The sequence below is a fragment of the Ursus americanus genome, chromosome 36 (genome assembly GCF_024610735.1).
Source record: "Ursus americanus isolate L20-20 chromosome 36, mUrsAme1.1.p, whole genome shotgun sequence".
NCBI lineage: Eukaryota > Metazoa > Chordata > Mammalia > Carnivora > Ursidae > Ursus > Ursus americanus.
This window is the reverse complement of record NC_142162.1, coordinates 6,139,996-6,157,877: the sequence shown is the minus strand read 5'-3', so window position 1 is coordinate 6,157,877 and position 17,882 is coordinate 6,139,996. Positions and strand designations below refer to the sequence as shown.

At 40.5% G+C, this 17,882-nt stretch overlaps 2 protein-coding genes across 3 annotated transcripts in view; one reads left to right on the top strand and one right to left on the bottom strand.

Moving 5' to 3' along the window:
* USP50 (ubiquitin specific peptidase 50) overlaps window positions 1-9,370 on the top strand; it is a 45,739-nt gene extending 36,369 nt beyond the window's left edge. The window contains exon 7 of the mRNA XM_045812028.2: window positions 8,850-9,370. Coding sequence (XP_045667984.1) covers window positions 8,850-9,041 — 192 coding nt within the window. The 3' untranslated portion in view covers window positions 9,042-9,370. The remainder of the gene's footprint in view (window positions 1-8,849) is intronic.
* A 533-nt stretch (window positions 9,371-9,903) lies between these two features.
* USP8 (ubiquitin specific peptidase 8) overlaps window positions 9,904-17,882 on the bottom strand; it is a 74,250-nt gene continuing 66,271 nt past the window's right edge. For both annotated transcript variants that reach the window (XM_045812026.2, XM_045812027.2), the window contains 6 exons: window positions 15,962-16,174; window positions 15,335-15,545; window positions 13,910-14,146; window positions 12,939-13,081; window positions 10,944-11,076; window positions 9,904-10,796 (listed from right to left, as the gene is read on the bottom strand). In XM_045812026.2, coding sequence (XP_045667982.2) covers window positions 10,611-10,796; window positions 10,944-11,076; window positions 12,939-13,081; window positions 13,910-14,146; window positions 15,335-15,545; window positions 15,962-16,174 — 1,123 coding nt within the window. In that variant the 3' untranslated portion in view covers window positions 9,904-10,610. The remainder of the gene's footprint in view (window positions 10,797-10,943; window positions 11,077-12,938; window positions 13,082-13,909; window positions 14,147-15,334; window positions 15,546-15,961; window positions 16,175-17,882) is intronic.

Below are 17,882 nucleotides of genomic sequence, written 5' to 3'. Positions count from 1 at the left end.
AGCAGGGACTTCCAGTATTATGTTGAATGAAAGTGAGAGGGGGCATCCTATCTTGCTCCTGATTTTTAGAGGACAATTTCTGTTTTTCAGCATTGTACATGATGTTAGCTATGGACTTGTCATACAGCCTTTATTATGTTGAACTATGTTGCTTCTAAACCCACTTTACTGAGACTTTTTAAAATGAATGAATGTCGTACTTTGCCAAATGCTTTTTCTGCATCTGTGGAGGTGATCATATGATTTCTATGCTTTCTTTTGTTGATGTGGTCTATCATGTTTAGTGATTTGTAAATACTAAGCCATCCTTGCATCTCCAGAATAAATTCCACTTGATTGTGGTGAATGGTTGTTTTTTTTTTTTTTTTCAATATACAAAATGGCACAAATTGGAATGTCATTCTGACGCAGGGGCCACGCTAATCTCTATCATTTAAAAAAGATTTTATTTGAGAGAGAGAGAATGCATGAGAGAGAGCAAGCAAGCACAAGTGTTATGGAGGGGAGGTCGGGGGAAGGGCAGAGGGACAGGGAGAAACAGGATCCCCACTGAGCAGGGAGCCCCACTCGACCAACAGTGGGGCCCTATCCCAGGCCCCCAGGATCATGACACCAGCCGAAGGCAGATGCTTAACCCTTAACCCTTAACCACTTAACCCTTAACCAACTGAGCCGACCAGGCGCTCTTTCTGTGGAGGATTTTTGCATCTGTTTATCTGGGATATTGGCCTGTAGTATTTTTGTGGTGTCTTTGGTTTTGGTGTCAGGACGATCCTGGCTTCAAAGAATAAATTTGGAAACCTTCCTTCCTCTTCTATTTTTTGGAATTTTGCTCTGCTCTTTATTATTTTCTTCCTTCTAACTAACCTGGGGCTTCATTTGTTGTTATTTTTCTAGTTCCTTTAGGTGTAAGGTTGGGTTATTTGAGGTTTTCCTTTTTCCTTGAGGTAGTCCTGTATTACTATAAACTTCCCTCTTAGAACTGCTTTTGCTGTATCCCAAAGATTTTGGACCATTTGTGTGTTCACTTTTTTTTTTTTTATAACTTCTTTGCTTGCTTCACTGACCTATTGGCTGTTTAGTATCATGTTTACTAGCCTCCCTGTGTTTTGTGTTTTTTTTCCATTTTTTTTCTTGTGATTGATTTCTATTTTCATACTACTGTGGTCTGAAAATATGCATGGTATGTTTTCAGTCTTCCTAAATTTACTGCCACTTTTTGTGGCCTATCATATAATCTAATCTGGAGAATTTTCTGTACGTACTTGAACGTGCATTCTGTTGTTTTCTGTGGAGTGTTCCTATATATATATCTTTATGTCCATGTAGTCTAATGTTTCATTCAAAGACATGGTTTCCTTATTGATTTTTCTTCCTGGATGATTTATCCATTGACGTAAGTGGGGTTTTAAGGCTCTCTACTACCATTGTGTTATTATCAATTTATCTGTTTAGGTTTGTTAATATTTTCTTTATATATTTAGGTACTTCAATGTTGGGTGCATAGACTTTGCAGTTGTTACGTCCTCTTATTGGATTGATCCCCTCATTGTTATGTAATGCCCTTCTTTGTCTCTTCTCTGTTTTACAGTCCATTTTAGCTGAGATAAGTATTGCTACTTGGCTTTTTTCTTTTCACTTCCATTTGCTTGGTAAATGTTTTTCCAACCCTTCACTTTCAGTCTATATGTGACATGAGCTGTGAGGTGTCTCTTATACGCAGCATAATAGTGGTTTGTGTTGTTGCTGTTTTTTAATCAATTTCACCACCTTATGAGTTTTGGTTGGAGCATTAGGTCATTTCCATTTAATTAAGGATAGGCATATGTAGTGCCATTTTGTTGTTCTCTGGTTGTTGTTGTTGTAGATTTGTTCTGGTCCTTTATTCTCTTGCTTTATTTTATTGTGATGAGTTTCAGAAGTACCATGTTTGGCTTTCTTTCTTTAAAATTTGTGTTTTTGAAGGAGGACGTCTATTTCCTTCTTTAGGCAAGTTTTCAGCTATTATTTCTCCAAATAAGTTTTCTTTTCCTAAAAATAAGATCTTAAAAAAGAGAAAAGAAATCTCTACACCCAAAATGGGGATTTGAACCCACAACCCTGAGATCAAGAGTTGCTGCTCTACCGACTGAGCCAGCCAGGCGCCCCTCCTCAAATAAGTTTTCTGCCCCTTTTTCTTCTTCTTGTTCTGGGGTCCCTATAATGCAAACGTTCACTTGATGTTTTCCGAGAGGTCCCTTTACGTATCCTCATTTTAAAGATTCTTTTGTCGTTCTGCTGTTTGGCCTGGGTGCTTTCCATTACCGTGTCTTCAGGATTGTTGATGTGTTCTCCATCTGCTAATCTGTTGATTCCCTCTAGTGTATTTTTCATTTCCGTTATTGTGTTCTTCATATTTTCTCTTTATCGAAGGTCTCACTAAGTTCTTCCACTCTTCCCTCCAGCCCAGTGAGCATCTTTACGACCGTTATTTTCGGTTCTTTCTTCACATTGCTTATCTCCATTTCATTTAGTTCTTTTTCTGTGGGTTTGTCTTGTTCTTTCTTTCGGAGCGTATTCCTCTGTCTCCCATCCTCTTGCGTGTTTGTTTGTATGCATTAGGTGGAATGGCTCCCTTTCCTAATCTTGAAGGAATGGTCTTGTGTTTGTCATCCCTTATGCAGACTTTGTGTGCTTGGTGACTCATGCTGGCTGGTTAGAGCTGTGGATGGTGTGGGCTGAGGGTTCTGGGGCGCTCCATCTAGTGGGAGCCCTGGCAGGACAGCTAAAGCTGAAGTGAGTGCAGACTATTCGGTCCCTGGTTTCTCCACACAGTGGGTGCCCTGACGGCAGCGGAGGCTAGAGCAGGTGCAAGCCAGGGTACGCTGAGGCCCAGTGCACAGCAGGCACCTTGGCAGGGTAGCTAAAGTTAAGGTGGGGTGTTATCCAGGGTGTCCTGGGGCTTCTGCACAGCAGGCGCCCTGGCAGGACAGCTGAAGCTGACTGGGTGCGAGACAGGGATGCTGTGGCTCTCATGCAGCGGGCCCCCTGCCAGGCTAGCCAAAACTGAAGCGGAGGCAGGCCATGGTGTCCTGGGGTTCTATGTGCGACGGGACCCTGGCAGGGCAGCTGAAGCTGAAATAGCTATCAGCTGGGGTGTCCTGGGGCAGTCTGCAGGGGGTGCCCTGGCAGGGCAGCTGGAGCTGAGGTGTTGTGAGGGATGGGAGGTCCCTGGCCTTGCTCTGCAGGGCTGCCCTGGCAAGATAGGTGAAACTAAAGTGGGTGCAAGCTGGGGGGGGGCAGGGCTCTGCACACAGAGGGTCCTTGGCAGGGTAGCCGATGCTGGAGTGTAAGCCTAGGGTGTTTCAGGAGTCTCTGCTGGAGCCGAGGTGGGGTATAGGCCGAGAGGTCTTGGGGCACTCTGCTCAGAAGGTGCCCTGGGAGGCCAGCTAAAGCTAAACTGGGCACAGGCCAGCGTGTGGTCCCCAGGGCCTCCACACAGTGTGTCCTGGCAGGACAGCTCTGAAGCAGAAGTGGTTGCAAGGTGGGTTGTCCTAGGGCTCTTCCCACTGGTGGGACAGCTGCCACTGAGTGAGGTTCAAGCTAGCGTTTCCCGGAGTGTCCCGTACAGGGTGTGCCTTGGCCGAGTGACTGGAGCTGAGGCCAGTGTGGGGTGGCCAGTGCTGTAAGGGCCCTGGCAGGGTGGCTGGAACTGAGGCAGACATGAGCCGGGGTTCCTGGGGGGCACCCCCGCCAGGACGGCTGCATCTGAAGTAGATGTCCATTGGCAGGTTTCAGAGTGGTCTGCGTCACAGGTGCCCTGCTAAGCTGCCCGAAGCTGAAGTGCATTGGGCCTGGAGTGTTCCAGCGTGCTTGCGCCTGTGTCACCCTGGCATAAATGCTAGAGCTATCATGAGCGCTAACTGGGGGGGGGGGGCTCTCTTAAACCGCTGGGTTTTTTTCTGTGTGCGAGGACAGAGGAATCTGTTCCTGGTCCCTCGGTGCTCTCCCTCCCCACAGACCCTTCATTACTGGGTCTCCATTTCTCTTGCTGTCCTTCCGCTGCGCAGAGGCTGTTCAGTTGGCCCCCAGGTCCTCAGGAGGAGTTGCTCTATAAATAGGTGTGATTTGGTGTGTACTGTGGAGAGAGTGAATTCAGGGGCTTCCTCCATCACCATCTTGGACCACATCTCCCCTGGCTGAATTATGTTTTATGCTGGCTCTTTAAGGGCAAGGACTCAGTTTCCTAGTCCGTCTGGCTCTCCCAGCATGAAGTCCTACTGATTTTTTTGAAGCTCCCGAAGTGAATCCCCACTGGTTTTCGAAGCCAGATGTTAGGAACTCCTCTTCCCGGGGCAGGTCCTCAGTGCCGGGGTGCCTGGTGGGGGTCCGATCCTCACCCCATCTGTGCTTGCGGTGTCCCTCCTGTTTGTGGGTAGTCCTGCCAGGGGTTTGGTCATCTCCATACCTCCTACGCTTCTTGATGTGGCCTTCTCTTTAGACTAACTGTACAGGGTCTGTTTTTCCCATCCTCAGGTCATTTTCAGAGTTCGCTGTACGGATGCAGCTGTTGCCTCATTGCGTCTGTGGTCAGGTGAGCTCCGGATCCTCCCAATCCGCCACCTTCTCCGACTCCCTTTAACGTTTGCTCTACGTGTCTAGTTGCTCTTCTACTGGGTACACAGACACTGACCATTGTTATGTCCTCTTGTTGGATGAATTTATTATGTCAAGCCCTTCCTTGTCTCTTACTGTATTTGTTTCAAAGTCTATTTTGTCTAATAGAAGGATTGCCACCCCAGACATTTTTGTTTTCATTTACATGAAATATCTTTTTCCATCCCTTCACTTTAAGCGACTTTTTTTTTTTTTTTTGTTTAAAGATTTTATTTTTTAGTAATCTCTGCACCCAACATGGCGCCTCAAACCTACAACCCTGGGGTCAAGAGTCACACGCTCTACGCACTGAGCCAGCCCGGCGCCTCACTCTGTGTCTTCAGAAGTCTGAGGTGAAACTCTTGTTAGGCATCTAGAGGGGGCTTACTCTCCATCGGTTCAGTAGTCCTGCCGTGTTTTCTGATGGGATCATGTCGCGCATTTACATTTGACCTAAGCGTTGATAGGTATGTACTTACTGCCATTTTGTTAATTGCTTTCTGATTGTTTTGTAGTTCCTCTCTATTCCTTCTCTAGCTCTCTGCTGACTTTATTCAGTGTCATGCTTGGACACCTTTGTTTTTTGTGTATCGTAAGTTTGGGTTTGTGGTTACCAGGGGGGTCCTATATGACATCCGATGTATATAGCAGTCTGTATTAAGTTTTGATGGTTAAGTTTGAACACATTCTAAAAGCACATTTTACTTGCCCCTCCAAGTTTTATGTATATCGATGTCCTGTTTTACATCTTTTTTATCTTCCTTAATTTGTGTAGATATAATTTATACTACTTTTGTGTTTTAATCTTTACTAGCTTAATAAGCAATTGATCTACCTTTCTTGTGTGTTTGCGTTTTTACCTGTGAAAATTTTCCCTTTCATAATTTTCTTCTAGTTTATGGCCTTTTCTTTTCCACTTAAACGAAGTCTCTAACCTTGCTTGTAAGGTAGCGTTAGCGGGGATGAACTCCTTTCACCGGTATTTCTCTCTCGTGAATTTGCGTGTCCTCCTTGGGCAGAGGCCCAGCTAGACTTCTCTCTCATGCTCCGTCGTTAGTGTATGTCCTGCCCAAGCGAGCACTCCACGTCCCTTTCAATTCTGAGTGACAGCCTTGCTGGGTGGAGTATTCTTCGTTGCAGGTTTTTTCCTTTCTGCACTTGGAAGATACCAGGACAATCCCTTCTGCCCTGTAAAGTGTCTGCAGGAATGTGGATTATCTTTTCTTTCTGGCTGCGTTGAAGATTTTTCTCTTCGCTTTCGTTGTTCTGCAGTATTATCTTTATTTACCCGTGGTTCATTGTACTTCCCAAATTGGAAGAATCGTGACTTTTATGAGGTTTCCAGGCATTATCACTCTTAAAATGGTCTTGCTCCTATAATACACTCTCCTCTTTTGGAACTTCTACGAGGCATACACTGACTCTTCTTACTCAATTTTTCATCACTACTGCATTCAGGGTAATTTCCTTAGTTTCATTTGTATAGTTTATTCATTGTCTCTCCAATTCCACGTACTATTTAATTTCTACACCAATTTTTTTATACTGAATTTTAAACTATTTTTCATTTCTGGAAGTTCTCTTTCGTTTTTTGTTAGCTTCCTTCTCTTAAATGTCTATCACTTTTTTTATTTTTTAAAAGATTTTATTTGACAGCGAGCATAAGCTGGGGCAGCTGCAGGCAGAGGGAGAGGGAGAAGCAGAGTCCCCGCTGAGCAGGGAGCCCAACCCCTAGGAGCGGGGTTCGATCCTAGGATGCCGGGATCATGACCGGAGCTAAAGGCAGACTGACAGAGCCACCCAGGCGTCCCCGTCACTTTAAACATGCTTTTTTTGTAGTCCCTATTTGGTAAATCTATTATCTAAAGTCCTCAGGAGGGGGAGTTAATCGTGCCATTTGTTGCTTCTGACTCTTACTCATGGGGGGGTTCTTTCCACGTGTGTTCTCTAATTCTGAACTGCGAGCGGAACACCACTGCGGTTTTATATGTTCGTATCCTGTACAGCCTGAATTAAGGCACACCTATCCGGAAACAGAATGTAATTCTTTCCTTTGGCCAAGTGCCGCCCAAATAATTCTCAAAATAACCCCCAAAATAAATTCACAGGCTTCTGAGACCATATAGGTAGTGTAATTTTGAATCTCAAGTAAGACAGGTCTGTGGTAACAAATTCCAGGAATGACTTCTTCTCTGCACCAGAGCATAAGGTAAGACAAGTACTAGCTTATCCTTCACTGAGGGCGAGTCTCTAAGAATCCTGTCTGTGTGTGGATCTCCATCCAACACCCACCTTGCGGAAACCTAAGACTTGACCTCCCGTGCTTGTGTAACCTTTGAAATCCAGGCACCTGGTTCCAGAGACCAGGAACTGTCTTTATGCCTGATGGTCATGGCCTCAACCACGTATCTGGCTACTCTCTTATTTCCGGTTTTTGGCCTCTGGGGATTACGCACTATAAAATCTTAACATCAGCCATGTATTTCAAAGGGTATTTACCAAGTTTATCCAACTTTCCTTACAGTTGTGTAACTAAGGCTTTCACGCTAATTGTCTGCCATAACTGCTAGAAATTTAAGTCTAGAAAGATGTTTTACCTTCTATTATGTAAAAAAAAATTTTTTTTTTGCATTGTTATCAAAACTGAACAATCATCCAGCTGTGATCAGTCTGATCCGTTTGGAACAATACTTCATCTTCTGGACTCTACATACCCACCAGATGTTTTTTTCTCAAATTCTATCACACTATCATGGGCACCATTTCATCAATAAGGAAGCTAAAGCATGTCAGCTTAAGGTCACAGGGCAAGAACCAGGACTAGAGCTTGGACCTTTAAAAGTGTCAGCTCTGGGATATTTCTGTAAGACGTAACGTGAGAGGTAGGGAAGTGAAGGTCTAAGGGAACGTTTAGTAAGTACCTCCTATGTGCTAGTTCTGTAATATCAAAAATATCTGATAACTGCTGTACAAGACATATCTTATTACCCCATTTTCATAGATGGGGAAATTAAAGCTCAGAAAGTTTAAATAATTTCCCTAAGGTCATTGTGTAGTATTAGAGCTGAATTCACAGTCGGAATTGGCTATAAAAATCCATCTTCTGGGACGCCTGGGTGGCTCAGTCGGTTAAGTGTCTGCCTTCGATTCAGGTCGTGATCTTGGGGTCCTGGGATTGAGTCCTGCGTCAGGCTCCTTGCTCAGCGGGGAGCCTACTTCTCCCTCCCTCTGCTGCTTCCCTGCTTGTGCTCTCTCTGACAAATAAAACCTTAAAAAAAAAAAATTCCATCTTCTTCCCTCTATACCAGGGGTCAGCAAACTTACTCTGTAAAAGGCCCGATAGTAAATATTTTAGGCTTCATGGGCCACACGGTCTCTCTTGCAACTACTCAGCTTTGCTGTAGTGTGAAAGCAGCCACTGAGAAACATAAGATGAATGAGCATGGCTGTGTTCCCGTAACACTTTATTTACTGAAATTTGAGTTTTATGTAATTTTCACATGTCACAAAATAATTTTTTTCAACCATACAAAATATGAAATGCATTTTTAACTCACAGGCCACGCAAAAACAGGTGCATCTGCCCCATGGGCAACTGGTTTGTTGACCCCTGCTCTACACCATACCACCTTGTGAGGAGTGGCGTTCTCCAGTGTCTGTTCCAAACATTCCTTTGCTGGGTCAGGAGAGACAAGGGAAAAAGAGAACAGAACGGGTTCTTCTTTGGATGCTGCGTGACTGAGGGGGTTGTTGTGCCCAAGCTCCTCAAACTGTGTTGTAGCAGCATGCAGTTGTTTAAACGTCTTGTCCCAACATTAAACGTCTTTTTTTCATGTCTCTCCTTAGCCTATCTTCCAAACTAAACTAAGCTCATTTTGGAAAGAGGACTCTCTTCTTATTTTACAGTTTCCTTTAATGTTTCATAGTCTGTGTAATATAGTAGGTGCTCAATATCCAATGATAAATATTCGATGCCGCCGAACACTATCCTGTTTCATTCAGACTCTTTAAATGGTCAATGGGCCCAATATAGAAACAGTTCAATGAATGAAAACTAATATAGCAGTTAGGCCATATGTTGGATTTAACAATATTACCATTTCCTTTTAACTTAGTGTAAGGGACAATTATGAAAAATATTCTGGGCCCTACCTTTCTTGTTCCAATAGTTATTTGCATGTGAATACTAAGTCTGACATGCCTTCTTCCCCTAGAACCACTTCGGTGACCTGGATGGTGGCCACTACACTGCTTTTTGCAAGAACTCAGTGACCCAGGCCTGGTATAGCTTTGATGACACACGAGTCAGTGAGATACCAGATACTTCAGTTCAAACTGCTACAGCCTATCTCCTGTTCTACAGCTGCCAGCCCTTTTCTATACCTATAAAAAAATGCAAGAGCTAGGAAAAATGGTATTTCCTGAAAACTACAAAACAAGCAATCAAACTGGTACTTAAGTTTTGCTCTGTCATTAAAATCTTGCAACTTATTTGCATCGCTGACATTTTTAAGTCTTTCTGGTATGTTATGTACCCCTTTATACAATAAGACTCTACCAAAGAAGATAGGTCCGGGCCTACTGAAAAAGGCAGCATGCAAACGATGAAATGCTGATCGATGGGGGCCTTCAAAGCACTGCAAATTATGTATCAATTTCAGGCTTCGAAATTGAATGTTTATTAAGGTGAATTTTTTAATCATAGAATATCAATTATATATATCCAACAAATTATTTTCCAGAGATACTTCATGGAGCTCAACAAAAGTAAGTTTTGTTCAAATGGCTCTGTGACCTTAAGAATATGATTTGAAAATACTTAATTGATCAGACAATTTAGCCAAGAACTCTAATAAGTCTCTTAGACCAACTGCAGAACATGAAAGAACCCATCCTTTCATCCTCTCCCTGACAGTCCACCAATGGTGACATCTTTCAGAAGCGCTTTCTACAATCTTATTTTTATATGGAGAATTTTTACTTATCTCTTTGACTACATCATTTTGTAAAGATGTGGTTCTTAATGCAGCTCACTTTGCAGTCATGCTTGACTCCTGTCCCTTTGTTTAAATTCTGACTCCCAACGCGGAGAATCCTAAGTGCTCTATGCATTTTTGGATCAAGTTGAAGGCAGAGTAAAATCGGGTCCTAATACAACAGGGTAAGTGAACTAAATCTTAAATCAATATAGCAGGATAAAGTGTAGCTATGTATATAAAATGGTTTGCTAATATAAAATTAAAGACAGAACACTTACAGGGTTTTAAATTATTTTTCTCATTAAGATTTTAATGTAGGTGAAAATGAAAATTCTCATTTTAAAAAATTAAAGAAAAGTTTCCATTTATTTTTTTAGAATAAAGATTTAGTGCACAAATACAGCCCAAAGCCAACAAAAAAATAGCTTTGCCCTGTCATTTCCCTAAGAAAGCACTGCAGTTACTCAGAATAGGCCAAAAGAAAAATGAACAATCCTCTGAGTTCTAGGCTTCACAAAAGGACCACATATTATACTATGTACACTGATTTGATGTGCAAGTGTGCAATAAATATATACACATACATTCCTATCTGCTTTACATCATTCTAGAGTATTCATAGATCAAGCTGGGATTTAGAAATGTGAAAAGGCCATAACAGTGAAAAGGAAAATAAAGGATATAATGGTTTTTAGAATAGAATGCTATAGAATGATAATGCTTAGCTAGTTAGTTACTTTAACTTTGGAGCAAACTATAAAGGTTTTGAAATAAATGGTACCTGTAAGGAGTGCTTACTGCGATACTTGTTAAATATTATTGGTCAGTTTTTCGATAATAGCACTGACCTAAAATATATGGTGGTAGTAACACAGCTCCCACTGTCCTAGAATTCCTCTAAAGGGCCAGCTATAGGTATCCAGTATCTTTGCAAGTATGTCAAGAGTTGTGTTGCTCAGCCTCTTAAAAGATAACTAGCTTATAACCTACTTCTCCTTATGTGGCTACGTCAGTTGCTCGTGGTCCCAATGAAGTATAAAAGAGGATATAAGCTGCCGAAGACTTCACAGAAGAAACAGAGATATCAGAAACTTCATGATCATCGAATTTAAACCACCGCTGTCTTGCTGCATTTTTACAATAGGCAGTGTAGTGGCCTCCATCCAGCCCACCGTAGTGATTCTGTGCCAAACGAGATTGAAAATCCGTTCAAACTGAAATTATCAACATATTTTAAATAATTCAAAGCTTTGTTACTTTCCTATGAAGGAACCACTTGAAACTTTTTCTAAGCAAATATGAAAATATTTAGTTCAATAAGATACTTACTGAAACAGAAAACAAATTATATTTCTTCAAATTGTTCTTTGGACCAATAACATATTGTGACAAGTCAAGATTTTCTAATGGGAAGTCCACAGAGCTCTGTAATTTTTGTTTCCACCTGCCATCATAGGAAAAACTGCAGAGCAAAACATGATAGCAATTATACCAACAGACCAAAAATATCAGAAGGACTCTAATTCATTCCTTAACATTCTAGATTTTTAGCCAGGACCGTAAACCGTTTCACGCAGAATTTCAGTCGTGGAAGGACCTGTGAAGAGTGAGGAGAGCTGCCCTACACTTAAGACCGTACTGCCGGGACACTGGAGCTGGGACCTGCAAACACACAGACCACACAGGTATCCCCCGCTTTTCAAAAGTTGGCGTGACACTGCTTTGTTTTATGGAAGACTTAAATAGTAGTACCTGTTTTTGCTAACCAAAAGAAATCTGAAGAGGATTTCTGCCTTTCAGAAAAAAGGTAAAAAGTGGAAACAGCACTGAGTGGCCTGTGCTCTGCAGTAAGCTGGCCGAGGCAGCAGGCAGCCTGCTGAGCAGCGAGAGCGGCACCAGCAGCGCGCGGCCTGGACGACTCCGCATCGAGCTGCCACAGCTCTGAAGGGTCTGGCGGCAGCTGTGTTTTATCTTAATTTTGTGCATCTGTTAGCAAGATGTGTCCTAAGGTATCAGAAAAGCCCAAGAGAAGGTTATTTTGGGGGTCTGGAAATGTTCAAAGATTTTCCATATAAATTAATGGTAATCGCTTCTTTGCTTTTTACCATTTTGGCTTACAAAGATTTCGTAGGAATACTCTGTTTTTGCATAGCAGGGGAAAACTGCAATGGCATTCCACTGTCCTGACATCCTCTGCTCCTTTAAACACCAAAACACTGGAATGTTGGTTGGTGTAATATTTCAGAATTAATTTTCAAAAACTGAATTCTGAACCATTTATATTTTTAGATATTCTACAAAGACTATGCAGCATTAAAAATTTTAAAAGAACAAATGTGTAATCATTTAGAGAATGTTTATACCTCCACAATCCTCAAGAGAAAAACTGATGTAACAAGATTGTTAGAAAATTTACATGAGGAATTTGAACACATCAATGTTGAAATTACTGTAACTGCAAAAGAATCTCCAATAATACAAAATGAAACAAATAATTAAAACAGAAATGCTTTCTTTGAAACAAAAATAACAGCTCTCAATAAAAAGATGAAACTTTTTTTTTTAAAAAAAGTTTATCACTCCATGGATAGATTATATATGAGACCAAAAAAAAAAAAAAAAATCAAAAGACCTGGGACATGTTTTACAACTCTTATTCCTTCTACTATAGAGTCAGATCTTTTTCACAGGCTGGAAAAATCTGGACAAAAATGTCTGCACCCAACAATGGCATCCTTAACCTCTTCAAGACTACATTTTAAAAACATCCTGTATTTCCAGGGCGCCTGGGTGGCACAGTCGGTGAAGTGCCTGACTCTTCGTTTCAGCTCAGGTTGTGGTCTCAGGGTGGGGAGGCTGCGCCCCGCGTTGGGCTCCATGCTCAGCATGGAGTCTGTGTGAGACTCAAACTTCTCAGACTTCCCCTCCGCATGTAAGCACTCGCTCTCTCTGAAATAAATGAATCTCTAAAACATTCTATATTTCATTTTCAGCACAGGATTAAATCTTTTTTTAGTTTACTGTTTGATAAATTTTATTGGCTAATCATTTGTGTTCTATATAAATACATTTTTATTTGATGTTTTATAAAGATGTAAAATTCTGTATTTGAAATGCAATAATTTCATTTTTTTAAAGATGAAATTACATGAAAGAGTTTTTGCAAACACTGAGAGAAGGAGCTAGTCTCATTTCTGCCCTATTTCCCTAACGAGATAATCTTCCTTTGAAATGCATCCTTAGCAGGCAGTACAACACAACGACTTAAAATGAAGGACTTAGAATTCTTTCATTTAATATTGTAGAAAAATTTGTTTCCTTTACCGTTTCAGATGCACTAAAAGCACTGGTGGCAACTTCCAGATTTCTATCTTTTTTAAAGAATCCCGTCGAGTTCTGCAATGACTGCAGTAAAACCGATTGTTATCTGTGAGCTTCTCTTCTTTGGAAAATAATCTAAGGCAATCCTGGAGGCAAAAACAAGTAGTAGTTATTAATTCGTTGCTTCACAGTATCACTGGGCATCTACTCAAGTTATTCTGCCAGGCATCAGGCTGTAACAGTTAAAGAAAACCGTGCCCTCATAAAGTTTATGACCTGGTGGGGAACCCAGAGGAGAGAGCCCGCAACAAGAGGAGCGCAGTGCATGGCGAGCGCTGCCTGCGGTGGAGGGAGGCAGTCCGGCGTGTCTGCGCTCTGCCTGGTGCCCCACACAGTCTTGCTGGAAGAAAGGACATTCTCGAGGAAGCGAACACAAAGATCAACAAGCTAGCTAAATCATACTGTTGTGAGGAAAACAGGCATATTGATCCCCAGGCAGAGCAAATTCTTATAAAAGTAAACCTAAATGAAAAACAAACTCAGGGTTTTGGAGGGGAGGCAGGTGTGGGGATGCGCTAGCCCGGTGCTGGGTATTAAGGAGGGCACGGATTGCATGGAGCACTGGGTGTTATATGCAAACAATGAATCATGGAACACTATGTCAAGAACTAATGATGTACTGTATGGTGACTAACATAAAAAAAATCCATATACAATTTTCAAACTTCTTCAAAGTGCAAACTTTAAAAAACACCAATTCTGAAAGAATATTTAATAGGAAAATATCTTTTAAAAAGGAAAACTTTTAAAACATCTTTAGATTTTTCTAATACACAAATTTTGTTTTAATTATGTCTGTAAGTTTTACCCACAAAATGTTTATAGGGGTGAAGAGCAGAAATTGCTGAATAAAGTATATGTTTGTATGCATATAAACAGCATTTATTCAACAAATCATTTTCTCTCAAGCTTACCTGTAATGTACATTTACTTGTAGAAGCTAAGGGTAGAGACAAATACATGAAGGCCTCAAATGTCCTAGACTTTTTGTGACAGGTGAGGCACTGTACTGTGGATTTGAACTGACCCTGAAAAAGTGCTACAATAATAGATTCATTGAGCTGCTTGTGTTTCTGCCAAGCATGTTCTGCGGCTTTAAAGTCATCCAGGTGATCGTTATTTTCTTCTTTATGTCTCTTCCGATTATCAGCCTGGAAATAAGATTAATATTAATGTCGACTTTTAGATAAATTTTAACTATAAAATTGAAAGAATATATGGAATATACTTTGCAGATTTAGAAACACTTCTGCTCCCTTTCATGGAGTTCTAATCTCATTACTACAAAAAAAATTCTGCCAAAAATCCTTCCTCCAACCCTACTTTTTATCAGAAGGGTATGACTTATTTTAATTAAAGATTTTACTTATTTGAGAGAAAAGAGTGTGAAGGAGAGGAAGAGAGACTCTGCACTGAGCACAGAGCCCAATGTGGGGCTCGATCCCACAACCACGAAATCATGACCTGAGTAAAAACCAAGAGTCGATTGCTTAACTGATTGAGCCACCCAAGCGCCTTGTAGGACTTCTTATTTTATTAAACAGAAATTAATAAATTTTAAGGAATGGGGATTAAGGAGTGCACTTGTCATTATGAGCACCGGGGGATGTACTGAAGTGCTGAATCACTCTACTGTATACTTGAAACTAATATTAACTAACTGGAATTAAAAGAAAAATTTTAAATAAGAATGTACTAACTTTTTTATGTTGAAAATTTTGGTTTTGAAAAGAGATGGGGATTAGGGCTACAACTAGACAGAATTTATTGTCCTAGGCTCATGGATGGATACACACATATACTTTATATATATTCACATATACATACTCAGAACATATTTACACGCACGTGTGTGTGTGTGTGTTCACCGGTAACACTGATCCCAAAGGTATCTGAGGGATATATGCCTCAGTAACTTTTCATATGAGTCCTCTGGTTACATGAGGTATTTTAGAAAAAAGGATAAAAAAGATATTATATAAAATATATAAATATATAATAATAAAGATGTTTGGGTGGTCTACAGCTCATCTTTTATAAAATTTGTGTTTGATTTACTTTCACGTACATGTGGTCACAGTTATCTCCAACAACTATTTCAACATTTATAATTTCTCATGATACAACCTACCATTTTAGTAAGCAAATATATATTTCTTTTAAAATATTAGACCTATCAGATAAATTTGTTTTAGAGTTCCCTGCCTTAGTACAAAGTCACTAGATTTGAATAAACTATCACTGAATAATCACCAACTATAATTTTAAATTGCTGTAAAAATTACAGTGTTGAGCAACCCTACAGAGCCTTTACAACTTAGAAAAATCAAATTTCTTACTTTATTCAGATCTTCATGGAGACCATCCATTAGGAACAGAAGCAGTTCTTGTGAATCTTGCTGGCTATATCCTGCAAACTGGTCATTGATCTTCCCAATGGTGATTTTGAAGTCTTTTGGACTGATATACCTGTACTGTCCGGTCCACAGGGCTTTCATAATTATGCCAAATTCTTCAGCCACTTCACCTTTATGTCCCAACAAATTTGATCTTTGCAAATAAAGTCACAAAAAAAATAGTTTTTAAAAGTCAAGGTACAGTGGGTTCTTGAGGTAAATATTAAATTCTTTATATACTGTAACCCAACACTAAAGTATTTATTTATTGACGGGTTTATTACCAAATACTCATCTGAATCTTACTTGGATTATACCCGCCAATCTGCTGCTTTTGGGCTGCGAACCCCGCACCGGGTCTTCCTCCTCAGCAGGCTGCGGGGTATGACTGGGGTTCCGCCTTCTTCACTGCTCCTCTCCCGTCTGTCCTTTACCAGTCAGAGGAGGCTTTTCTCACATTTTTCTTAAGAATAAAGATATTTTTCCCCTTTCCTACTTTGACTTCTCTGGGGAAGTGTGGTTAGATGACCCTTTTAATGCTATATTGCAACAAATATGAAATTTCTTTACCTGTTAATATCATCCTGGTAACAGTTTCGGTTGAAATAATCAGCCAAATGTGGAGCATTACATAGGCACTGCAGTATTGAGTTCATATAACAAGTATTTCCTAAATTACGAAGTCCAGTGAGAGCTGGTCCAGATCCTCCAAAAACAGGATTGAGGTTCCGAATCTGAGAAGCAGAAAGCCTTGTGATCTCTGCTTTAGGGTAGCATGTTGGCCTGAGGAAGAAAAAATGTACACGATGTCTTAAAACACACAGCAGCTAAAATTAAGGTTCATACTACAAATGGTAGCAAATTCCAGCACCGGTATCAGAGGACACAGTAATCTTGTAACCAGTCTGTTAATCAGTCATAAGGTACTGGGTTTTACAAGACATTTATTATCTAGGTAACATCGTTATGTTCTGTGACCCCAAAAAAACAAGTATATTTAACCTCTTATGTGAGTCTATGGTTCTTACACCTTGAGACAGATTCCCTGGCTTCTCATGAACAGGTAGAGTCTTCTGGTAGAGAAGTCTCTTTCAAATTCCTTTAAATAATCCTATGAAGTTTAGCATTACCAAATGTTGAGCTCAACCAGAATGCCAAACAAAGAATAAAAAGTTTATTACTGTGGAACAGATACCAGAAGAGGCAGGGGTTATTTGGGTACTATTACCTGAAACATAGAGGTGTGCTGACAAATGTGAGTCACTGGCCACAGGTAGCTATTTAAATTTAAAATGAAAAATTCAGCTCCTCAGTCACACCTGCTACAATTCTAAATAACCACTACCAGCCTGCACAGCAGTGGGCTAGAGAATATCTTTAAGATTCTGTTATTCAGTGTATTTGACTTACCTGCGGAGCTTCTAGAACTGCGAGAGCATTAAGCAAAATCCTAACTGATCTTTCTTTTATTATTGATCCTAAGCATACTCCCACCCCTGAAAGGAATATTAAGAACAGATTAAACTATGTTCAAACTATGTTCCGAACTTTTATTCACATGTGCTCAGGTGTATGCATTCATGTACTCCTGCTGAATACATATAAAAAATACAGAAACCGCATGTGTGATTGTTTTCAAAAACTTTAAGTCTTTAACAAACTTTAATAAGAATGATGATTCAAGAAGGAATTAAATCTTACCAGTTTTAATAGTGAGCCCTAATATAAACCCATTTATTTATACTTCCATCTGTACCCCTCCCCCTAAAAGTAAAGATTAGAAGTGACAAGCAGATTTGACAATTATCTCCTCATAAATCTATCAATCATAAGCCAGGAGCATTGGAGGGATCACAGCAGGAATACATCTAAACGAGATACTAGTTGGGGAAAATTAACTGAACCTACTGATCATTCACTACTTGTGAACAGCAGACGTGCAATGAAGGAAAAGGGAACAGAGTAAGGATTAGGAGCTGATACATACAATACGTTATTTTAATACTATTTTAAGTTTGCTCCCACATTACAGGTAAAGTTAAAAAAAAAAAGTTTGGAATCTGAGAGTTGCAACAAGATAAACTCAACGGTCCTACAGACTATGGTCTGTAATGAGAAATTTAGGGACCATGGAGGTTTATGAAAAACTTCTAGGTAGCCTCATACCGTGCTGCCCTAAAGTATAGTAATTATATTATTTTAGATCTACATTAATACTTATTATGATAATCTTCCCTGATATTTAAGTTAGCACTGGGATAAAAACCAAAGAATTTAATCCATTCATTTTTTCCTCTGTGCTAAATAACAATGGCTGGTATAGTCATCCTCAGAAATTTCTGACTCCCTGGTATTAATAAACTGATATGTTTAGAGTAGAAGTTTTCAAATACAGGGGCGCCTGGGTGGCTCAGTCGTTAAGCGCCTGCCTTCGGCTCGGGGCATGATCCCGGCGTTCTGGGATCGAGCCCCACACCAGGCTCCTCCGCTG